The following is a 25,879-nucleotide window of genomic DNA, read 5'->3' as shown; positions in this document are numbered from 1 at the left end:
AGATAATATTTTTCACGCCTGTAATCCCAGCACTTTGGGAAGCTGAGGCCGGTGGATCACAAGGTCAAGAGATCAAGACCATCCTGGCTAACATGGTGAAAACCCGTCTCTACTAAAAATATAAAAATTAGCTGGGCATGGTGGTGCGCACCTGTAGTCCCAGCTACTCGGGAGGCTGAGGCAGGAGAATCACTTGAACCTGGGAGGCGGAGGTTGCAGTGAGCCAAGATTGCACCACTGCACTCCAGCCTGGTGATAGAGTGAGACTCCATAAAAAGTAATAATAATAATAATACTATCATTCCTTCATCGCTTTTCTGTATTTCAAAGTAAAACTTCGTTTTCCACTTTTACTTCACTAAAATTATTTTTATCTGTAGCAACTCCTTTCATTTAAATTTTAGAACAATGAATGGATTCACCAAATGTTTTTAGTCTATGTAAGATCTGACGATGTTTTTTGCAATTGTGAAATTGCCCCTGTGGGTTTATTCTACAAATTCAAATTTTCCTCACAGGATAATAGTTTTTAGTTTTAACTTCTTTGTTAAGCTATGTGAAAAATGAGAGGCAGAGAAAGACAAAAGGAGAAAAAGAGGAAGGGGAATAGAAAGAGAGAGAGCAATGAAGAAAGTCAAAGAGATAGGGAGAATGAAAGACACAGCTAAAACAATAATTAAGAGATCTCTTTCTCTTCCTCAGTCTTTCAGTCCAAAAGGCACAAGGTGGAACACAATGTTGGCATTCCACTGGGGGTGGCAGGGCATCATGGCGACCCGATGCAAACGTTAGAGCTCATGAGGGCATCTCTATGGGAGAAAACACACTAATGTATTTAGGGTGACAGGACATCATGTCTTTAGCTTACTCTCAAAAGGTTCAAGGAAAAAAACAAGGAAAAAAACAAACTCCTTGTACTGTTAAAAGAATAAAATAAATATCAAGAGAAGCCATAGGCCTTTCCAATTTACAGAAGGTAGAGCCAAAACATTCTCAAATCCCAAAGAGTGGGGTTAAAACATCCTGTTTCATTTATAGTATGGAGAAGAAGGACGAACACATCTTTTTCCCTTACAGATTGTCATTCATTTTGGTCATGGCTCCAGAGAATTATCAAACAGTTGAGGTTAGCTGCCTACAGAATTAAGCTTCCCAACCAAGTGTGCCAGCACCCTGCTCCAAGGAAAATGCTACAGGATACCTATCACTTAAGTCGCTGGGTGACTAAGCAATACCTAGGGAAGCCGTATTCCCAAGTCCTGTTACTTTTATCTGTAAGAATTCACTTACTTACACATCAGAATTTTCTATTTGTGCCATATTGTAAAGAAAAGGTTAGAAAGGATGTCATAAAGTATACCAAGTACATAAAGGTTCAACACATATATTCTTCACCCCATTTCTCAAGAAAGCAATGAAATAATTTTACTCTTGAACAGTACAAATGTAGTTAGGCCCTACTTGTCCTCATTATTGGACTGTAGTGCTTAATTTCATCTTATTAAAGCACTGAGGCAGATCTGCCATTAAAAAAAGTATAATTTACTTACCTGTTGAATTAAAGAGGATTATATAAAAGGGCTCATCTGTTTCTGGGACACCATCTTCATTAACAAATATGGATATGCTCTGCTCTCTACTTCCAACCTCAAAAATCAGGGTTTTTTTTTCAACAGGAATGAAATCTCTCTCTCTTGCAGTAGCCTCCCCATCCTTGGTAGCATACTGGACCATGCAAGTCACATCAACAGATCCATTTCTGAGAACTGTAAAGTTGGCAGTCTCACCTTCCTGAACCCTCACTACACGAGGTTCTGAAATATCCACAAAGAAAGAACACATGAGCTTTTCTGATTCCATCACATATTTTCAGATCACATTGTGCTTCTCCCTGCCGTCCAAGACAGAAGCCTTCTGCTGTGTCTTTGCCAAAATAATTAGCTCTGTTCCCAACTCTGACATGACTGCCCTCTGATTATTTCAAGTCAATGGCCGTCCTCTTGCCTTAATCCTACAAAATCCATTATCTTCAACATCGAATTTGTCAGCAAATTGCATGCTATTTCAAATCTTCTGCCTACTATTTCATAAACCTCATTTCCAAATTGAGGATGTAACTTCCTTGAGAACAGGCCCAGAGATCTTATGTTTTATATTTGTCACAGCAGTTACCAGAAGGTTGAACATAAGGCTAATTCATTAAGTACACATTAACTGAAGGTTAAGAATACAAATCAGGCTGGGCGCAGTGGCTCACGCCTGTAAGCCCAGACTTTGGGAGGCCAAGGCGGGCAGATCACGAGGTCAAGAGATCAAGACCATCCTGGCCAACATGGTGAAAACCCGTCTCTACTAAAAATACAAAAATTAGCTGGGCGTGGTGGTGTGCGCCTGCAGTCCCAGCTACTCAGGAGGCTGAGGCAGGAGAATCACTTGAACCCAGAAGGCGGAGGGTGCAGTGAGCCGAGATCACGCTGCTGCACTCCAGCCTGGTGACAGGGCAATACTCCATCTCAAATTAAAAAAAAAAAAAAAAAAAGAAGAAAGAAAGAATACAAATCAATAAAATGCCAAAGGCTTACAAGATTCCTGCAATTCCTGCATTAGGTAAATTAACCCATATATAGCTGACAACAGGGATTCAAGAAAGAGTTACACATCAACCATTTCATAAACAAAACCGAAAGATGCCTCAGGTGGCCAAAGACAGTTCTAAAGAAAGCATTAAAGTGGCAAAACTAAGAAATTTTAATTAATATTTCCCTTAAAATTAGTTATTATAGTATATGGCCATCCATTAGGCACAATACTTAAGTCCTTCTAATACATAATCTAGCCCTGAACCAGCTAGACTGTGTATTTGAAGAAATCACATGGAGAAGTGTTCTTTTCTGCACAAAAGAAAGAAAAAATACCTAGAAATTTGAAACGGGGAAGATAACAAAAAAGTACTTATTTTCTTTTTGCTTCAAAAAATTTTTGAAGTATTAGTTAAAACTTCGAACAATTAAATAACAATCCTCGAATGAATTACAAAATCTTTAAACAAGCATCAATTGTGCTTTATTGAAAATGTTCAATGAAAAAAATTGCTAAATATATATGTATATAAATGTATATATGCATATATACATTTATATATACTGTTTAAGAAATACGTAAACTCATTCAAATAAGATAGCAATACCACCTGCAAAATAAATGGGATCATCATTTCTTCTAACCCTCAGAGTCGCAGTTGTTCTATTTCCCACTTTAGCTCCTCCAGTGGCATTCAGTAGGATAACGGTAAATTCTTCCATTTCTTCTGGAATCTTTGGAAAATGTTACATGTTTTAAGTCAGGTGACTTATACATATAAATTACATTATATATTTTAAATTATTCAGTTTTTTTTAAAAAAAAGCACCATTAACACTACTATTATTCATTTCCTTTTCGGAGGCAGAACTTCCCCTAACATATTCAGGTAAGACTCAGACCCCCCAAAAAATTAGTTTCATGTGCATTCATACAAACAGCCACTTCATTTAGACTAACTATGAAATTTAATGGAAATATAGATATTTTGCCCTATATAAGCTAAAAACAGATATACCACAGAGGTCATATTATTTCTGCAGGAAAATGGGAAACATGTTGATTTTTTAAGATGAAACATAAAAATAACTTTTTGAACATTTAGAGCAGAGTTTGTCATAGTAACTAAAGCTCAGCCAGCTCACAAAGGCCTCTTACAAATCTTACTGAAGTTTCACCTCCATGGGTCATAAAGGCCTCACTCCATGTCCTAACAAGATTTGATTCCCCACATTTCTTAGCCTAAATGGATCCCCAGGTGGACAGTTTCTTTTTCACAGCATCTCTGTGAACTGGTGCTCCCCTCCCCCTAAAACAGAAAGGTGTTCAAATTTTGTCTCTTGAGGAATGGGTCTGAGGGAAAGAGGAATGGCCTCCATAGCTGTTCTAAGTGTCACTCTCCTAGGAAAGGTTCACTTCCTGTTGTTACTAAGATCTTTCTCTTTACTATCTGTAAGAAGAAATGCCACGTTTGGTCCATGACTCATGCGACCCCGTGTCCTGGTGCTGAGACTGCACCACAGTACACTTGACAGATGACCTTGCCTTCAAAGGGACTAAATACAAGCCGAGGGCTTCACTTCTCCAACTAGGAATCCCTGATACTGGATACATGAGCAGTGTCACTGACCACTCTCAGTTCTAGAGTTCAACATGTCTTCAGGGGAACCAAAACATAATACTGCTCTTTTGGTTTACAGTCAGACACTATCACATCTGAGTTCTTTATCACAAACCTTTATCACAAAACATATTACCAGATGTTTAATTATTTAATAAAAAATAATTATTGATCAACTACAACAAGTAAGGCAGAAAGTTATATGCAATATTTACCTCATCTGGAAGGGAGTAAATAGTGATATTTTTTGAAAATTCCTGATCTCCAAAGACAACAGTCCCTTGTACAGGAAATACATCTTGTGTAAAGTCTGGACTAACCACCCATGATACACTAACATCACCAAAGTTGCCTCGATTTCTTACTACATCATAAACAGCTGTGAAATGGAAACATACATAATATATATGAAAACATACAAAACTTTTAAAATGATGACTAAAGAAATTGGTTAAATAAACAAAAATAAAAACAACACCTCTTTTTAATAACTGCCAACTATTTGCTTAGCACAGCTTTTAAGGTACATATAAAAATATATTAGCCTGCTCCTCCCTCTGTAGGTATATAATTAATAAAATAAATGGACTCAATCTTTTCTAGTTTGGGATTTTAGAAGTCAGTCAGCATGGGACACAGAATGATGATGAATTAGGCACACCTATCATAAAGTCCTGTAAGGATATCTGCTAAAAGCAGTTACAGGAAGCTGCATGCTCAAGTGTGATTTCCTTACCCAGACAGACACTGCTCTAAAAATAAACTATTTATCATTTCCTGTCACCTCAATAGTTCCGTAGCAGTAGTTCTTAGTTTTAAGGTTCTCGCTATTTGGATGGACTCATTCTTGAGTGTTTGAGTTGCACTGCATATGTTTAAATGGTATCAAAACATAACTGAAGTCATCAGTATCATCACAATACTATGTAAGAAATAAAAATCATGGTCCTAAATATGATTCTAAAAAAACTTCTGCACTACGTGTAATTTCTAAGAAAGGGTGAGCAACTAGAAATAACTAGTTACTAAAGAAATAACTAAAAAATATATATTTCTTCTTCAGTAAACAGAAATACAATATAAGACACAGAATAAATTACCACTATAGATAGCATCTCCTTTGCTTTCATTTATCATCACAATTAGACCATCAGAAACAAACTCTATAATGCCATGAGGATCATCATTTTTCAGAATCGTTATATTGACAATGGTGGCACTTCCCAACTTGCTTTCCCGTTCTCCGTGGCTGCTGAGGACCACCCAGTAGTGTTCATCCAACTAAAATGAATGTGTCAAAGTATGGAAATTATAAAGTTGACATTTTCACAACAAATTAAAAAACATAAATGTTCAAGAATATTAATATACTCAAAGTTTCAGAAGCATATAACTCACTGAAAGGACAAAAGAGGTGGTATTATTTCTTTAAAAATTAACATTCTCCTATCAATTAAGAGAGACACCAGAAATACATATACATTGTCCAAAAAGAGAAAAAGAGAAACAATGATACTACTCTAAAATGGTAAGAAAAGTGGATGTTATCTCTGATGATCTAGTCATTTAAACTTACAAAAGTGAATAAAATAAAATTAAAGAGTTACACATGTATTGGTGAGTAAGCATAATAGAACTATACCTGGTTCCATTAATATAAAACTCAAATTTCTTTTTTTGAACAAAGTAATTCTGTAGCAAAATTTCTTCAGTTTAAAACCACATCATTAAAAGTTCAGTCAATACATATTACCTAAAGGAAGCCCTAACATGAATAAAGCTAAAAGGAGATGAAAACTGATCACACACTGAAAGTCTAAGATTGTTTGTTATTCCGTTATGTGGGGCAAAAATACACCATTCTAATATGAATGAGTCTTCATTTTTTAACCTTTTGTTAAAAATTTTCCAAATCTATGCACTTCTCAATCTTTTCTTGCCCACCTCTTTCCTGTCTCTTTGCCAATATTCAAAATATTTATATTCATAATATACCAAATACTATCAATCTTACAAAGAAACACAAAGAAAATATAAAATCCCATACCTCTGGTATCCCATCCAATCTTGCTAGCAAGGTGATCAGTATCTCCCTTTCTCCAGGTTTAAATTCTAGTACTCCTGTGTTTCCATAGAATTCATTGCTATCTCTTGGCTCTACTCGGTAGTGTAGAAACTGCTTAACAAGGGACCCCCTCGATCGGATGATGTGGAGCTCTACAGATTCTCCTTCCTTTAAAAACAAATCCACAAAAGTTGAAACCCTTTGAGATCACTCTTCTAAAGTTGTGAGCACAGAATAAATGGAAGTTTTTTTTCATACTTACTTTTATAACATAGGGTCCTCTGGAAGCAGGAGAAAATTCAAAAACTCCCCCAGGGTCATCATTTTCCAAAATAATTAGGTCACGGCTAGTATATCCAGATTTCAGCACTTGGTTTTCCACGTTAACCCTAGAGAAGTCAGAGGGAAAAATGGCACCTGCTACTTCCAGTTTTACTTCTGAATTTTGCAGGCTTTTAAGGCAATATTTACAGCTCTTCCAGACAATGAAAAGGAAGGCTATGAGGAATTAGACCTTAAGTGAATTCACGTGTGTTGAAATCATTTAAGATCAAAACAGTTTTACTCATAACAGTTATGAAAGAACTTCTATTTCTGAATTCATTACATCTTTTTTTATTTGACAAAAACCAAACACTACATATGTACACCAAGAATACTGTAACCAAATGTCATCAATATATTTTATTTATATAAAGCATCAAAATTTGCAGATTTGATTCCAGTTTTAGAAAAATTTAATTTGTAACATGTAGTTAGAAGATAGCTTAAAACAAAATTGTCAATTTTACATACACTTGAATTTATTTTTAAAACTCATTACATAAGATTATGCTAACTGAATAGAGCATATAATAGCTGGATAACTAAATGGACTAAAGCAAGCCACGCTGATAAAAAATAAACACAATTGTGATTACATTTTAGGAATATGTTGTGGTTTCAAATGCCTTCTATTCTCCTTAATTTTAAACCTGCGCTTTTTTTTCTTTTAGTATAAAAGAAAATGTAGGGAATATAAGAAAAAAAAGAATAGAATAGATCTGAGATGCGTGACATGTTATACCAGTTCCTATGTATCTCCAAAAGAACATAGTAAAACAATATGTTTTTTAAATTTCTGGTTTTAACGTTCAGAGCATAATTAGAACGATCAAAGGGACTTGGACTGCAATGATCTGAGAGTTTAAAAGCCAGCAGGCTCTTAAGGATTATCAATCCCGCAAGCTGCTCTAAACCTTGCCAAATGTCACGTCCTATTGAACCAAAAATACACTCATGCTCAGACTTCAAATCACAATGAAACCACAATTCGTATATAGAAATATGTAGAAAAAAAGCTCACTTCCTATTTAACAGAGAATCTGAATTGACATCCTTCCCTAGTTTTTAGAAGTCTGATAATACCTAGCATGCTAGTGGCCACAGAAGAGTCTAAATAATAGGAGAGTTATTTTATACTGTTAAAACAGTCTTATAATTTTCATAGCAAATTTGTCCATCATTTATATCAATATCTTCATTAATTAAAATTTCTTATATCCACATAAGCTAGGAAAGAAAAAACTGGGTCAGAATGCAAAATATAAAAATTCACTCTGAACATTAAACAAATTTATTTTTAAACTTTCTTAAAATATGCTACCCTTATGTGAAATGCAAATTCTGAAAAGTTCTGTATACGGCTCTGAGATATAAGCAAGAAATTGCTTAGATGCACTCAGAAAACCAATGGAACTGTTCAGAAAATTGATTGCTAATTCTCTGTTAAACAAGCTACAAGATTCATAAAAGATGTTGGTTAAAAATTTCAGAAGTACAGCACAGTAATTGTTCTTGAGGTTATGTGGACCTAAGAGGAAAGTTAAAAATTTTAAGTTCTTCTAAATGTCATTACACTAATTCTCAAATTTCAAAATATTTTAAATGCATTCACAGTGCAAAACTCTTAGGACCAAAAATAAATAAAAACAACTTTGTGTAAGCTCCCCTTATCATTAGAAAATGAAACTGCACACAAAGCATGCACGGCCAGGTGGACAAGCAAAATTTCCCAAGACCTGTAATCATGCAGAACAGCAGCCTTGTCTAAAAATAATCACTTGCAAAACAAAATACTGAATCACCAAAAACAAGGTATTATTTTGTACACTTACCCAAAATACACGACAAACCTTTCAGTTTCTACCCTGTCAACACAGAAAGAAGCGTGGGAAGGGGAAAAAGGAGGCAGGGCACCATTTGCTAAAATCTCACTAATACTGCGAGAAACTTAGAATGGCAGGGGAAAAATAAAGCAAAAGAAAGGCTTCCTTTTTTCCCAAGAGCTAGTAATGTTCGTTTTATGGGAACTCTGCACCCTGGATTCTTTGCCATTGACAAATGCTAGCAAGAGGTTCGGCATTTCCCACTTATGGAAGATGACCCCATGGCCAGCAAGCTTGTCAAGACCCATTCAAGACATTCCTTTCCAGGCCTCCTCCAAGGCGCTTGTGCCTGCCAAGCACTGTACAGGCTCACAAACCACAGCAGCTGAACAAATTTCATTCAGCCCTGCTTATAATTACTTAGTAGCTTTAATTAGATTTTTAAAAAAATAAAAACCTCTAGTCTCAGATCTAAAGCCAGTTGTTCCTTGAGTTAGAAAAAACAAAACTGTGTAACTAGAGAAATCTATACCTATATCATTTGCACAGGAATATACTGAAGAAGCCATATCATTGTACCTTTTAAATCTGCCAAATATTACTTAAATACAACTTTGTATCAGGAAACCAAAACACTTTTCCAAATCCGCAGTGTATTTCAATTTCAAACAGCCTTGAAAGCACATGTCAAATGTAGAGCCCTAGAGCTTCATTTTTAAAGTCAAATGCACCATTTATAAATATAGGGTTATATACCACATACACCAAAATTTTTCTGAAATAAACTGGCATAATGACATTGTTTGTGATTTGAGGAAAACTAAATAGAATGTTTTTAACCAGCATGGTATTTGAAAGCACCACAAGTTTTTTAGTACCACAGCAACTTTTGTCTATATTGAGTTGAAATATAGAGAATTTGAACTTGGATTTGACATTGAGAGGAAATTATAAACTGTTATCACAATAAACTGTTAACTATTTTTATTGCAATATTGTGCTGTGATTTATTGTAATCATGCTTGCTATCATTCATTTATTCTTTCACTCAAGTTTTGTTAAAAATTTGCAAAATTAAGAGGGAGTTTTTGATAATACGATATCTAGATTTTATTTAACTAAATGTCTCTGAACACTCAAATGTAATTTGCTCATTCTTGTTCACACACAAATGAGATAATACAAGTATGCACCAATTACTAATCAAATTACAATATTTTAATATATATTTGAACTAATTTCCTCTATCTGAAAAGAACCAATAATTTCTGAAATTTTCTACCTCATGATTTGTACTTCCTTATGTACTATTTTTACCCATAGGAGATGGAAAGAGAAGAACAAAATAAACCCTTAAAAATTATACTTAATTTCAAATGTTTACATAAGATTTAAAAATGAATAGTTTGAAAGAATATAAAGAATAGTCACTATCAATTTGCAGATGGATAGTCTAAATCACTCTTCAAACATTTAGTTGAGAGTAGAAACTGTCAGCTAAGCTAACAAAGTTTCTATGGATTCCTACAGCATTGGTTTATCATCACTGTTTCTGTTTCTTTAGGTGTTTTCAAGATTGTCCACTGATTGCTTACAACTTACTTAAGGAAAAAAACAAAAATGAAAAAAATAATTTCCAATTTACATTTCATTACATTTTACTGATTTTTTCATTGTATGAAATACCTTTTCTTAAGATTGAGTCTGAAACATATATTAAAACCATAAGTCATCTAGACTCTGTGTGTGTGTGTTGTAAATTGTTTTTTGCTTTTTGGTTTTTTTGTTTGCTTGATATTTTGGTTGTTTTGTTTTACTCTTTATGTAAGAAAGGAAGTAAAGACAATGTGGTTTTGAAAGACAGCAAAAGGAACAGTGGACATTCAATAATTTGTTGCCTACATTCTATACTTTTCTTTCACATAAAAATAAAAATCAGTTACTCATCAGATTTTTTAAAATGTGTTTAGACAAAACACTTACAAAGAAAAATCTATAAGACACTGTTATAGAGAGATCCAGGGACTATATAAAATAACTTTTACTACTTTAGTCCTGAATAATGTAACACAAAATGTCCCTTGAATTTATCTCTGAATTTCATTGTTTCTAAATATGAATTGCACAAAGCCCTCAAGTCACAGTAACCTTCTCTAATATGAATCAACTTTCATATAAAGAGACTTGTGTTAGGGATAAGACTGATTCTGATTTTTTAGAATTATTAAATCATTAAACACAGTATTTTATATATTTAGAAAGGATTTTCTGAACTACTGAAAAAAAAAACTCTTTTGAGAGATTGTGAAATTTTCTTAATCTAAATTACCCACTGAGAAACACTAAGTCGATTCTTATTTATTACTGAAAAGGTATCTCTTAATTTTGTGCAGTTTTTGATTCTTTAGAAAATAATCACACAATTAATGTTTAAGTTCCATGTAAAAAAGAGAATTTTATTACATGAAGATTAATGTCTTCTTTTTACTCACAAGCTCTAGTCCTCTCTTCTGTTGAACATAAAGCCAGCAGAACTGTTCGCTTAACCTAACGTTTTAGATTTGCTGGTGCCTATTTTTTTTTAATATAACAACATATTAGCTATGTTTCATATTTATCTGATACCCTCCATAAATTCTCTCTGTAGTGCTTCTTCACAATGAAAAGCACGGTAAAAATTCACTGACAGATGTAATTATACTCAGAGTCTAATCAGAAGCCATCAACAAATAACAGAAAAGTCTGAAGGCCAGTATAACACTATTTACTTGATTTTTTTTTTACTTTATATAGAAAAAAAGAGTAAAAAAAAATCAAAGTTATTGAAGAGAACTCAAACATAAATGATACTAAACATTACCTAAATGGGTTATTACCTGTCTAGAGAAAGTGTTACAGTTTCATTCATTTCCGGTATGTCATCACCTTTGATAGTAATGTTGATTGTTGTGTCACTTTGCCCAGATAAAAACAAAACAGAGCCATTAAAGGGACCTATATCATCCGGGGTCACTGCTTTTGAATTAAAGCCAGAGGGCTTCAAACTCCAGTAGACAGTAGCCTGGCCATCAGTTCCATCCCGATGTAAGGGAATGTATACCTTATAAAAAGAAAAGAACAGAACAATTTCTTCTAAAATATGTGTTCAGAAATTATATAAGCTTTAGTATTTCTATTAGTTTGTACATATATTACTGTGTGAACATATGTATTCTATATAGAGAAATGAACTATTAAATGCATTAAAACACAACCAAACAATCCTTTAAGCATAGAAATAACTTTAGATGTATTTTTATTAATTTTTGCTAATCAAATGTACATACAAAACTACCCTCATCCAAAAATGTGTCTAATCTGGGTTTGTCTTAATAAAAGACAAATATTTTAAAACCCAAAGAATTGTGAAAAACATACAGCAATCTTGCTAAAGAATAAATTTCCATTAGAGGTTCTCTGAAAATAAAATGAACTTACTATCACAATATAAACTGAAAAATAAACTCCAGTGATTAAAACTGGAAAATTATGTCATATAAAATACATCCTAAGTGATGGGGGTAAAATTTAAAAAAAAATGTCTAACCAATATGATAAATGCCATAGAAATAAAATCAGATATTTTTATCATGACTCTGGGTTACCTTAAGCAAGTTACTTAACCTCTCTGATCCTAATTTTCTCATGTGAAATAAAGCTAATGATTTCCTATTTGGCAAGTTTGTGGTGAGGATGAGGAACTGTTTAAGTAAAGTATCTAGGACAGTGCCTCTCTACAGTATAAGCTAAATAAATGGAAGCTATTATAATAATTCTGAAACAAATTATATTTGGAGGTTTCACTCAAGGGCAGTATACTTTAAAAAATATATAATAAAAGGATCACTGCATATCATGATGAAATTTTTTCAAAGGAAGAATATAAAGGAATATAATGCTAGATTACGCTACTCTTTTTATGCTCCTAAAAGAGGATTATCCTGTTTTACTTTTTCTTGGCCCTTTAAGCTCATCTTGGAAAAAAAACAAGACATTTTCTCCATTAATCATTCTGCTACTTCAGCTAACAATGGTCATAACCTGAGACTAGTGAGCAAAGATTCTTATAACAGAGGGCTGGGGCCCTGAATCACCTTGAGGGAGTGGGCATCATCCAGGCTGTATCTGGAACAAACAAAGGAAAACTCCTAGTTTTTCTGCTGTTTCCCAAGAAGGGAAGAATGCAGGTCTAAGGAGCCCAAAACTTCCTAAAAGCTAATTTTTCTTAAGGGAAAAATATGAAATGGTAAATTTACAGCTATCTAAGATAAAAGCAATCCACTCTTTAAGAGCAAACTAAATGCTTTTCCGTTTTTAGAAGAACAGAGTGTATTCAGAAAAATATGAAAAATCAAAACCATCTTGAAAAATGAAACTTCTCTGTCCATTTATAGAAGCTAATATACAATGAAAATTGAGGTCACCATATTTTAACATAAGGCTTTGATAACAAAAACAACTCTCCTTCTTTCTGATCTAAACCTCAACTCGGTTTAAATCAAATTTAAGTGTGGGGGACTTGGAGAAGGTCTCAGGGACAAACTATGACTCAGGAAATGGTAAGGCTGAAGGAAGAGCCATCCCTAAGAGAAAAATTCAACCACGGCATGTGAGGGTGGGGGCAAGGGTAGGGACGGGGTACTGTGCATGTGAATTTTTTGTATGTCTATATGCAAAAATTTACATATATTGTACATATAAAGTAAAAAATTCTTAAGATTTAACATTCCACAACTTTACCACTATCATCTCCATCATCAAGCATAAGGCCCAAGCTGGCCACCTCACTCCAACCCAAGCATATGGAATGCTCAGAAATGAAGTAGGTCAAGCACACCTGTGGTACCACGTCTTGGCCATTAAGAAAAAAAGGTTTATAGGCCAGGCACAATGCCTCATGCCTGTAATCCCATCACTTTGGGAGGCCGAGGGAGGTGGACTACTTGAGCTCAGGAGTTGGGGACCACACTGGGCAACATGACAAAACCCCATCTTTACTAAAAATACAAAGAAAAAATAGCCAGGAGTGGTGGCACACACCTGTAGCCCCAGCTACTCATGAGGCTGAGGTGGGAGGATCTATTGAGCCCGGGGCAGAGGTTGCACTGAGCTGAGGTCACGCCACTGCACTCCAGCCTGGGCGACAGAGTAAAATAATCCTCTCTCAAAAAAAAAAAAAAAGTTTATGTTTGGCTACCACTGTAGTGTCTAATGTCATAGAACTATCTGAAAGCTGTCACATCAAATATCCTACACTCACTGTGAGCAACTAATTCCAATTTCATTCTATCTAATACTGTAAACAATGATGGAAAAATCACATACTCATCAGTTACCTATTTCATATGACACACTGAAGGCTTCTTGTACATGGTGAAGCTTTTTAAGATCTGTTAACCCTATATGCTAATCCTATTTTAAAAACAGTGTCTGTACATTACTTCATACTCATTAGCCCCCATCAGTAAGAAAGAGCCTACTTACCACTTCAGCAGCAAAATCTTCTGGTTCATGCAAAATAATTGGAAGATTGCTAAGAAAGCCAATTTCTCCATTTGCAATGGCTGGAGTAACCAGTAAAGAAATATTGCAGATTTCCCCAAATCTAGGGCTTATGGGTGGGATTGGAGGAATTATGTTCACCAACTCCACAGTTTCCAACTATAATAAACAAACACACAAAAAGTAATAAGAATTGATAGAATATAATTTTTTTTAAAAAAGCTTAACAGCATGGGGCAACAAAGCATGCATAGGTAGATGTCACCAATAACTTGGCAATGTTATTCTCCTCCTCCCTCATTCACCATCCCTTTTCAATCTCCTTCCCTGGCCTCTGGAGCTTTATCTTATAATTTTATGCCCGCTCTTTAATAATCTCTGCATCTCTCCCTCTAATTCCAAATCATTATAACCAACTGCCACCAGACATCATATAAATGTCACACAAACACCTTACATATACAATATCCAAAACAGAAACCACCATCCCTGTTGCATGCCCCTTCACTAGTATCATCACCAGTGCCACCACCTGCTTTTCCTCCTTGCCACCTACATCCAACTACCTTGACCTTAAAGCCAAATATCAGAGAGTCATCCACATCTCCTTCCTGTCTTCCACTGACCCACACTTCCAATCATCCCCCATTTCCCTTCTCCTCCAGACAAAATCCAGTATCAGAAGACCACTCAGAACTCCATTTATAACTTCACGCATCTTTACATTTAAAGAACTGCAATGTATAAATACAGTGTCTCTGTAGTTACACATTTTACACATTGCTGGTTTATCATCATTTGATGCATTCCAGATTTTTACTTCCCAACAGGTCTGTAGAAGTCTTGTGGGTCTGTGTCCTTTTCAGCATTTTCCCAATACATGACGTAGGCTTGACATAGACTTGAAATTGCAGCAGCTTCACAATAAATATTTGTTAATTCCTCCCTTCTACACAATCTGAGCTCTATAAGAATTCTGATAAATCACAAACATTCAACGTCTTAAATATAACTTTTCAAAACCTAACTTCTCACTGCACACAGTGCTCACTTCAGGAGTGCAGGAATAGGTAATCATTACAGGACTGCAAAAACCATAGGAATTTTAAATATTAAAATAAAATGCAACTTTTAACTTAATAAAACATGTCTCTCCCACTCTTTAAAGCCCTCTGTTAGGCTTTATAATATTGAAATGATGACACTAATGAACCACCAGTAGACCTGTGATTTAAATTGATTTTCCACACGTGGACAGGACTGGTACTGATTTCTCTCCTACTTTGCGATGGATAGTACATTTTAATGAGTAAAAGTAAATGTCTTTTTTAAATGTCACACATTTTGCTTTAAAAAATCATATACAGGAGAAAGACATGAATAATTTTGGTTTTGGTAAATATTCATTTGAAAAAAGAAAAAAATTAGATTGATCAATTTTGTCAAGTATTGACATATAGCTGAAGCCACATAAAATAAAACGTGATCTTTAGTATACTGCATTTACTTTACAATGTAGATAAAATGTAAAGATAAATAATTAAAGTCACATAACTGTCATTCTTTCTAGAGAAAAGGAATATATATATATACACACATATATTTATTTATCTTACAAAATAGCACAAAGCTAAATAAAATACATATATTTGAATGGTATATAAATATAAGGGTGTGCATTGTTATAAGGCAAAGATATTTCTAAAATACACTGGTCATGTATGACCAAGCACATGTTCGGGAATGAACATTGTCATTGCTGTATATTCAAAAAGAGCTAAACTGAGAATACTGTGTTAAGCATCAAGAAAAAAACAATATATTTTTACTCAAAACTTTCTAAAAAGAAAGAAATATGTGAGTCATATTTCCCTACACTTATCAAAAAAGTTATAGAATTAATACTAGATATAGTATTTTTGACAAATAGAAAGAAAATGTAGACAGTTATGAAATGAACTGATGGAAAAGAAAATGTTAATTGTACAGGGCTTATTTCCTGGCCTATAAGCCTTTTTTTGTCTGGGTTCCATCTGCTAAATCAAACTGCTCTATTCATTCATAAAGAATCGTTCTTTACTTTCAGATAGTTTGCCACTGGGACAGCACATTAGTAACCCCATGCTTGCCAAAAGCTGCATCTCAGACTAATGTATTTAGCTGAGAGGGTTACTAAAGAATGAGGAGCGACTAAAGAATTCTCCTTTCTTTAGTTTCATTCAACTTTGCATGCAGAGGCTGAGGCTTCCTATTCTTGAGTTGCTCATCCATTTTGTACTATGCAAACTACACAACCCTCTTATTCCAACCAGCCTTCCAGAACCTACAGCTGTTTTGAACCTCAATGACTTGTGTCAGTGACTAATAATGCCTTGTTCACCCTAAGCAAGTGTTAAATTAACTGCACTGTAAGACCTTTGTTTTTTAACTAAATAGATACATAAAGAATTGAGTCTGAAATTAGTGGTGCAACTTTCTAACCCAGGATCACCAAAAATCAGATATTAATTACATCCTTCTTCAACTTTTTTCTCAGTTTTCAAGTGTCATCAAAAATTAATTCTGTCATGTTTATATAGAATGCTGAAGCAGAGTAGTTAGGATAATATCTGACTTGTACAAAGTTCCTAATAAGGATGTATTTATACAAGAATTCTCTGCAGCTACTTGGATAGAAATATTGGACCTTTTCAAAAGATTAAAAGTTTAACATAGAGGATACTGATATTGGTACAGATTTTTTTACGTATTAGCATAGTTTTTACTGTCTTTACCCACAGTAAAAACTAGTTTTGAGGCATTATGAGAAAAGAAATTAGAAAGCTAAAATGATAACAAAAACATTCTCTGCAACTCCAAAACAACATTTCTGCATCGTCAATTCTCAAACTTCTGTCACATCACTGCGACTACTTCACATAAGCCAGAATGCCCAGGCTTCCATGACAGCAAAAGCAACTGTGTAAAATCTCTGCCTCATTCCACTTGTTTTAATAATCTGGTTCTTGCATGAGTTGTAGATTATGCAAGACTGGAGACAAACAGATTTTTTGGAGTAAGACCAAAAAATCCCAAAAAAAGCCCTTAAACATATACTTATGAGAATGTTCTGAAACCCTGAAACCTGAGGACACTGACAGCAGAGAAGACAAACAAGTGCTAATGTCAAAAAAATTCCATTAAATTCTGAAACTCAACAAATTGTATCCCACACAGTCTTGAAACTTGAGAAATGCTACTCTAAGTGTGAACTGGTAAAATCAATATGCATTTCCATATTAATAAAATCAATTTTTAAAAGCAAAGAAATTATGTCATGTTTTTGTATAAAGTCAGAGGTTTTGTTTGTTTTTGTTTTTAATTTCTAAATATAGCTCTAAATGTGTTCTGGTGGCAGCATTCTAGTTATTTTAACTTAATGCTCACAAGCGCCCAAGTCATGTGCGTGGCCATTTGCAGTATTTCACTTCACAGATCCAGACTCCCTGGCATCCACAAGCCACAGGACAAACCAGACACAATTGTGAATAGAACCGTGTTCCCTATCTTTCCACTCCAAGAAAAATCCAAGGGTCCGCCAGAGAGTGAGTTATCCTCAAAGGCAGAAGCACGCATCACATGAAAATTTTCCCACTTAGAGGAGATGCAAGAAAACACAAATTAATAATAATAAAGATGAAGATCAGGATCTACTGCCATTAGAGTAGGGCTCTGGGGAAGACAGCAAATGCCTCCCTCTGTGTAGGTATATTACAAAAAGGTGTCGCCTACATACTGACAAATCCTACATCCCCGTAACAGGTCACCCACTAAGCCCCTTGGACAAGAGTTCTCGAAAAATGCACTAACAGCAAAAGTATGCCTGGAGGCTCAGCTTAAAAAAAAGGCGGGAGTCTTCAGAATGAAAATGGTCACGCTACCAAAAAATTCAGAACACCAAGGAACAGCTGTAAAAAGCTTTCAGAGACAAAGATCGAGTTATCTAAAAGATAAATCATTTCCTTCCCTTCAAATTTCTCATCTGCAACTCTGGAAGCTTAACAACAATACCTTTCAAGTTCTGAAGAAGGAATTATTTTAATCTAGAAATTTCTACCAAGCCAAACTATCAATATGAGTATAAAATTTCACATTTCAGGTGCTCAAAGACTCAAAAAGTTTACCTTACATATATACTTTCAGCACATGTGTTTGAGGGTAGATATACTACAACAAAACTATAGCATAATCCCAAAAGAGAAAGGCAACAGATCAAAAAAATTCAGTTCAGTAAAAAAATCCCAGACAACAGATGTGAAACAAGCATAGAAAGCAGTTAGTTTAGCTAAACTCAACATTCAACACGCACAGGAAGACAGCAGCAAGATCTCAATAACGTAGTGAAGATAACATATGGAAAAGGGACAATCAGAAACTCCAGAGAAAGGAATAATAAATCCATTATAAAACAAAATCAAGGCAAAATATGAAACATATTTAAATGTAGCATGATTCAAAGAAATTAGTGAAATAGAATATTTCATTTGCTATATACTTCAGTTGGCAAAATGTATGGCAACCTAAGATTTTAGCTCTTTCCTTGTCAGTCCATCCACACTACCTGATTCTGTATTTGACTTACATAATTTAATAAGCACCCTTTATTGATTTTGAATTTTAAGTATCAAGCAATCAACACATGGAAAACAACAGTATCATAAATGAGTGCAGATATTTTACACTTTGGCCATAAAAATAATATTTTGGTTAACAGAAGAAATGAAATGTATAAAATGGAAGGATACGTTATGGGGGCTTTACTAAACAGCTGAAGGCCCAGAGAGTCTACCTAGACAAAGAAATTGATTTTTGAGTATATTAAAAGTATTTATAAAATTTTTCTTGGGCCAGGCGTGGTGGCTTACAGCTGTAATCACAGCACTTTAGGAGGCCCAGGCGCATGGATCATCTGAGGTCAGGAGTTTAAGACCAGCCTGGCCAAAATGACAAAACCCCTGCTCTACTAAAAATACAAAAATTAGCCAGGCATGGTGGCAGGCTCCCAGCTACTCGGGAGGCTGAGGCAGGAGAATCACTTGAACCTGGGATGTGGAGGATGCAGTGAACTGAGATTGAGCCACTGCACTCTAGCCTGGGTGACAGAGTGAGACCCTGTCTCAAAAAAAAAAGAAAAAAAAATTCTCATATTGCTGTGTTTCTGAAATATTTTCCTTGCAACATTCATTATGAAAACATACTTATCCTACAAATCCTATTCCTATGTCATATTTTCCCAAATCAATTCAAAGCATGGTTAGCCTCTCTTTCTCTCACCCTCCCCTGTAATAGTTTGTAAGTTACTCTACTATGTTATCCATGACAGTCTGACTTACATGACTGGCATTTCACGTCTGGTGTACTTTTAATGTCACCTAATTAAAATATTAACTTTGGTAAAAATTCTTGTCTTATTTATACTTATATACCTTAGGAGCAGGCATAATCTCTCTTCCGACTACCTAAATAACTTTTAGTGACAAAATATAAATGACAGCGAAATAACAAGGTCAAAATAATGTTTAGTTAATTCTTTCACACGGATTAGTACACTTGAAGGTTAACCAAAATTACGATTATTTTAATCATAAAAGTACCTGTACTAGAAAGTGAGCTCCATTTTGAAGGAATGCATCATTTCTTATTGGTAATTTTGTAGTGACTTGAGTTTTTTGCTCTGGAAAAATGAGGTCATTTCTCCTCGATATATTTAAGATGCCTTCTTTTGCTTGCAAGGGATCCACAGCTCCAGCAGGAATGTAAAGTACAGAATACAGCAGCCTCACATCTCCTTCAGTCCCTCCTAGTCTTGTAAAACTCAAGGATAAGTATCGTTCACCTGGGCTGCTTTCAATCTTCTGGTTTTCCATAGGAAAAAATGTTATTAGGCCATAGACATCATCACTATCCTGAATGTAGAACAAAAGCTGCAGATAAAGGAATAAAATATTAAAGTACAGAATTCTCACATCTGAGATTAACAAACTCTGTATTTTCCATGTTATTCTAATTTTAATATTTATTACTATTTTATGTCTAAAAATGATGACTTCTTGTACATAATAGAGCAAAAAATGAACCAAAAACAGATTTGGAAATGTTCCTAAGTCACAGTTCGTGGAATTTTTTAGAGGGTAAAATATTTTCAGAAGGAATACTGAGTAAGAAAACTATCATTTCCAAAGCCAGTGTTTTTCCTGTCCCTTCAAACGAAACATAAAGTTGATGTGTATGATCAAATTCTTTGGTTCTTCTACAGCACAGAAATATTAACAGGCATAAAGCATAACAAGGGTTATACCTCCGCTGGCTCGCTCACTTCTGCACCTCCTCGTATTGTATGAGGCAGAATTTGAAGTAGATAAGCTTCTGCCTCTTCTGGAAGATCATCATCAACCACAGTAAGAGGAATTGTTGCCAACATCTGCCCTTGTGCAAAATGGAGAACTCCAGAGCTTGGTCTGATATCTGCTGTTACTGGTGAGGGATCACTGCTGTTCCGTGTCAACACCCAATTCACAGAGACATTCCCATGGGTTCCTCCATTTCTAACCACTGTGATTTCTTCAAATCTTAAATGTGTTAAAATAAATACATATTGTCACATAGTACACTTTATTTCCCTTAGATAAGCTTTCCCAATGTCAAGTTGTCCATTAGACACTGATAAAAACAGAATTTATATAACAAAAAAAAACTGATTTGTTATTTTTGTTTGAGACTGGGTCACACTCCGTTGCCCAAGCCGAAGTGCAGTGGCGTGATCAGAGCTCACTACAACTTCAACTTCATGGACTCAGGCAATCCTCCTGCATCAGCCTCCCAAGTATCTGGGACTTCAGGTGGACACCACCACACTCAGCTAATCTTTTTATTTTATTTTATCTTATTTTATTTTATTTTATTTTATTTTATTTTATTTTGTGGACGGGGGGTCTCACTTTGTTGTCCAGGCTGGTCTCGAACACCTGGCCTCAGACAATCCTCCCCCTAAGCCCGCCAAAGTGCTGGGATTACAGGTGTGAGTCACCATGCCTGGTGGAAAAAAGTATTTTTAATATGAAGGTGTAGATCTGTGAATGTGTCCTAGGGAGCTACTATACTATGAATCATTTGCATAATTAAATCACACTCCAAATAAAAAAGAAAACAGTGAAGCCATGGTAGAAAAAATGACACATATTCTTTTGTGTGTGTGTGTGTGTGTGTGTGTGTGTGTGTCTTTTTTGAGTTTGTCATGAAACTTTGTGGGAAAAAATGACACATATTCTAACAGTTCACTGTTGTGTCCAACACCACAAAACTTAAATCTGGAATAATATAATAAAATAATGGTAGCAATATATTTAAAATAAATCATACCTTGATATTCTATCTTCATCAATTATAACTGTCCTTTCAAACAAAACACTGCTGAATGAAAGGACTCCGTAAGGTTTATCATTTGGCTTAATGGTGACTTGTACAACAGAAGGGCTTATTAGCACAGCATCTCCCTGTAAGGTATCTTTTAGCAACATAACGTAGAACGATTCAGCAATCTCTGGTATGGTGTCATCAACTATTTGAAATTTCAAGTGAGATTCATGAATAAAAGGTGGAAAAGCAACAGTTGTGTTTGGCTGAAGATCAATGAAGTCCAGATTTTGCTGGGCATGTGCTGTGGAATTCCCAGTTGTGACAGCATAACTGATTGAAACCTCATATTCATCAGCTCCAATCAGATTTCCATTGTTATCCTTTCCACGAACTACTGGAATTATGAGTATGTGGTCTTCCTCAGGAACCAAATAAATACTCTGAAGGAATCTCACGGGACTATCATTTTTCTTAATGATGATCTCAATGGAATTCTTAGAGGTGTTAATCTCAGCTCCTCCTTCTACACTTTTCAGTTGAATTAAAAATATTTCATCATTTTCTGGTACCTGTTAAAGGAATACAAACAGAGGCAAAACATCAACAGCCAAAACACCTGCAAAGAAACTAAAGTGTAACAAGTCATCATGTTTCAATACAATTACATAGAAATAAAAATTCTTTAACTGAGGGACCAAATAGGCTTGTTTAGTCTCCAATTAATAAAATATTTTCCACAGGTAAATAATGTATTTTAGACAGGAAAATAAAACGTAAGGAAGCAATAGTACAAATAATGAAGTCCAGGTATAATGTCTTTCAACCTTAATTGGTCCTTAGATAACTCCAAAGATTAAACGGTAAAAAACTATCATATATTTCTATCAGTTTTATCAGTTTGATATGCTTAGAAGTAGTACTGAAAGTCTAATAATACCTAAGAATCTGGAAAGTACGTTAAACATTACATAAAAATTGTTAGTTTCCCTTGTGAATTATTCTTGCTTTTCTCCAAATCGTTGTTAATTCAGGAGTTAAACATGTGACACCAATATATGCTTTTCAAGATACATATCATGCCTCCCTGGAGAAAAATCTGTAAGAGTCACTACTAGGAAAAATGTTGACACTGTTAAAGTGCAATTTTTGCTTTTCATTTTTTTCTTTCTCCTTTTTATTTATGCTGCTGCAGAGAAATCTTGGGGTTAATCTCCACTGTGCTGTGTGAGCTTTTCATTCACCATAAACTCTATTTTAGAAATAAAAGTGAAAAAAATGCATGCTTTTACCTCCATCACCAGCAATATAAATAGCAAAGCTATTTATCTTAAAAATAAAATGTTATGATTCGATTGATCTTCCAAATTTACAATCAAAAAGTGTAATTAATCATCTCCCCAAATTATAGCCCGTTCAATGCTCGGAGATCTTAAAACAAAAAGTTTTTTTTTGCTTGCTTCCAGAACCAGAGGAACTGGAGATATCAATGCTTCCAAATATTTCATTTTTTTCAAGAGAAAAATTCTTTTCTAATAATGTCTTCTAATACTCTAATACATTTTTTCCCTTCTCTTGAGTTTTCTTGTGATTTAGTTTCAGAATTTTTGTAGGAGGGTAGAGGGAGGGTTACAAATTCCCAGCTATTCTCTTTTTGTTTTCTTTTCTGGCAAAACTTAGTTTCTTTTACAAAAAGCCATGTTTTCTCTTGTTTAGCTCATGTGGGGGACATCCTTGCACATTATTGTTGATTCATACTTTTCTTAGCAATTAAGCTAGCTCTATCATGTATTGCTATCCTTGCTAGTTTCAATGTGAAATATAAAAATAATAAAAAGCTTCCCATAAATGTGAACATTAAAAATATCCAAACAAGCTAGGCGCGGTGGCTCACGCCTGTAATCCCAGCACTTTGGGAGGCCGAGGCAGGCGGATCACGAGGTCAGGAGATCGAGACCACGGTGAAACCCCGTCTCTACTAAAAATACAAAAAAATTAGCCGGGCATGGTGGCAGGGGCCTGTAGTCCCAGCTACTCGGAGAGGCTGAGGCAGGAGAATGGCGTGAACCTGGCAGGCGGAGCTTGCAGTGAGCTGAGATTGAGCCACTGCACTCCAGTCTGGGTGAAAAAGCGAGACTCCGTCTCAAAAAAAAAAAAAAAAAAAAAAAATCCAAACAAAAGAATACCAACTGCAGTAGATTTTTTCTTTGCTTTTATGGTAAAATATTTATTCTAGGTTAGTACTGTTCTCGCTCAAAATTGAAAGCACTAACAAAAATTGATTACCAAGGTATACAAAATGCTTAAATATTTGTATGATGTATGGTTGCCAGTTATATTCAGATTCATCAGCTTTTAGATGTGCAATTTAATGTGAATTAAGTAAGATAAATAATAATAAGATGTATTCCAAAACAGTCAGTTATTTATAGCTGAGGTATGACTGGCCACAATACACTAAGTTTATATAGGACTGTGTCCTGCAACACAGAATCCTTGTCCCATTTGGGTATGTAACATTAGCCAACCTCATCATCGAGTACTGTCAAGTTATAAATTACTGTTGCTCTGCCAGGGAGAAAGGTGATATTTCCTTTAACTGGACTCAAATCTTCATCAGGGGGATTTGGGCCACCCTCTACCTGCAAAGAAACACAAAATGCCATCAATAAATGCAAAATACTTCACAAGATTGAGAAAGCATCATTGTGATATCAGCTGACAAAAATCTGAAGTTTAAAGATGTTCTGCAAGAATTACACTAACCCATACATCATTCTGCCCTTCAAATTAATAGGTCCTATAATGTAATTATAGATAATGACTATAATTGCATTAAACTACGTGGTTTCTACGAGCTGTTTTTTCTCAACCATTATGTTAAACCTGAGGGGAAAAAAAACTCTATAAATATTTCTTCTTGGAAGAAAGGGTATTCAAGATTAGTAAATTCCCTCAAGTAATACCAGTATTTTCCACTTCACAAGCTGGATGTGAAGATGTGAAGAATAAATAAAATCATTCATTTAAAAAAGCATTTGTTGAGTACTCCATGCCGCATCTTTTTTAGGTACTAAAGATTTAGCAGTGAACACAGCAAATTCCCCTCCATATAGACCTGACATTTAAAGGAAGGGAATAAATGATAAATAAATGAATGGGTATGCGTTAGATGATACTAAGTATCATAGAGAAAAAATTAAGAATAGCATGAGAGAGATCAAGTGCCAGGGAGGGGTGCTATATGTATGCAGTAATAATCAATATAAAGCACTTACAACAGTATATGGCAATATTAAGCACTCCAAAAATGTTACTTATAATTATTTAAACAAAAAACAGGCTACAAACCTGATAAAATAACTTTAGACATCCATAGATAAGTTGAAAACACTCTAATCTGGATGATTTATCCTTTCTACAGCCAATTATTTTCTAATTTTTCCAATATTTATCAGAAAAATTTTCAAAAATTTATTGTCTAAATGCACAATCCTAAGTACCTGAAAAATTGTGTAACACTTCCAGTGTAGAACTTGCAAGACTACTGCATATTTAGTTAGCATTTACTGTGTTTTTCATGCATTATTGTCTTCCGCTATTCTATGTTCTGTGTAGTTAACATAACTACCATATGGTGTGGACACCCACAAGCATGAACAGAACTCTTCTATGCTTCCATAGAATTGTGTTAAATAATTACAAGTTTCTATTTTATTGATATTACAATTAATAATTAGGAAATAAACTGGTATCTGAAATTGCTAACACTCTTAATGTTTGAAAATAGTATATGATCATGTTATGGATCCTAAAAAACACAAAAATTAGTTGAAGATTTAAATGTGTATCTCATAGAACAGCAATGTGGTGACACAATGATTGGCACATGGTCAGTAAGCAATCAAATAAAATGATTAGAGCTAGCCCCTGAAAAATACACCTCACCTACAGCTTATCATATTCATGCCACATCCTGTAACATTTATGGATTCCCATGGTGGAGTGCAATGGCTACAAACACCATCCATCTGGTGTATTGAAAAAAAATGGGGGGCAGGGGGAAGGCATGGTGGCTAATGACTATAATCCCAGCTCTTTGGGAGGCTGAAGAGGGAGGATCATTTGTGCTCAGGAGTTCAAAACCAGCCTGGGCAACATAATGCGACTTCATCTCTACAAAAAACATTAAAACTGGCGTGGTGATGCACCTGTACTCCCAGCTATTCAGAAGGCTGATGCAGGAGGACTGCATGAGCCCAGGAGGCTGAGGCTGCAGTGAGCCATGACTGTGCCACTGTACTCCAGCCTGGGCATCAGAGTAAGATCCTGTCTCAAAAAAAATAAAATAAAACAAAATAGAGAAAGACAACATATTACATAATTTTATGTAAACCTGAGTAATCCATGGGTATTTTAAAATTTCCTACTGTTGAAAACATTTATCATAGAAGTTCTATGAATTTTATAGAATTAACATTATTCTATCCTATGATTTATTTTTCCCACATATCTAAAATGTTACTTGTATTT

The 25,879-nt window shown here is 34.8% G+C and overlaps 1 protein-coding gene across 6 annotated transcripts in view; it reads right to left on the bottom strand.

Annotated features, from left to right (window-relative positions):
• ADGRV1 (adhesion G protein-coupled receptor V1) overlaps positions 1-25,879 on the bottom strand; it is a 598,696-nt gene that overhangs the window by 510,778 nt on the left and 62,039 nt on the right. For 5 of the 6 annotated variants that reach the window (XM_055297968.2, XM_063612214.1, XM_063612213.1 and 2 more), the window contains exons 6-17: positions 23,875-23,988; positions 21,353-21,918; positions 20,292-20,562; positions 19,588-19,917; positions 13,937-14,113; positions 11,290-11,513; positions 6,529-6,655; positions 6,249-6,434; positions 5,302-5,482; positions 4,417-4,580; positions 3,191-3,314; positions 1,551-1,814 (exon numbers count right to left, since the gene is read on the bottom strand). In XM_055297968.2, coding sequence (XP_055153943.1) covers positions 1,551-1,814; positions 3,191-3,314; positions 4,417-4,580; positions 5,302-5,482; positions 6,249-6,434; positions 6,529-6,655; positions 11,290-11,513; positions 13,937-14,113; positions 19,588-19,917; positions 20,292-20,562; positions 21,353-21,918; positions 23,875-23,988 — 2,728 coding nt within the window. Of the gene's footprint in view, positions 1-1,550; positions 1,815-3,190; positions 3,315-4,416; positions 4,581-5,301; positions 5,483-6,248; positions 6,435-6,528; positions 6,656-8,422; positions 8,566-11,289; positions 11,514-13,936; positions 14,114-19,587; positions 19,918-20,291; positions 20,563-21,352; positions 21,919-23,874; positions 23,989-25,879 lie in introns of those variants that run through there. The other variant, XM_063612216.1, reaches the window with a different exon arrangement.

Source organism: Symphalangus syndactylus, chromosome 11 (genome assembly GCF_028878055.3).
Source record: "Symphalangus syndactylus isolate Jambi chromosome 11, NHGRI_mSymSyn1-v2.1_pri, whole genome shotgun sequence".
Taxonomy (NCBI): domain Eukaryota; kingdom Metazoa; phylum Chordata; class Mammalia; order Primates; family Hylobatidae; genus Symphalangus; species Symphalangus syndactylus.
The sequence above is the reverse complement of the archived record's forward strand: the minus strand, read 5'-3'. Positions and strand labels throughout refer to the sequence as shown.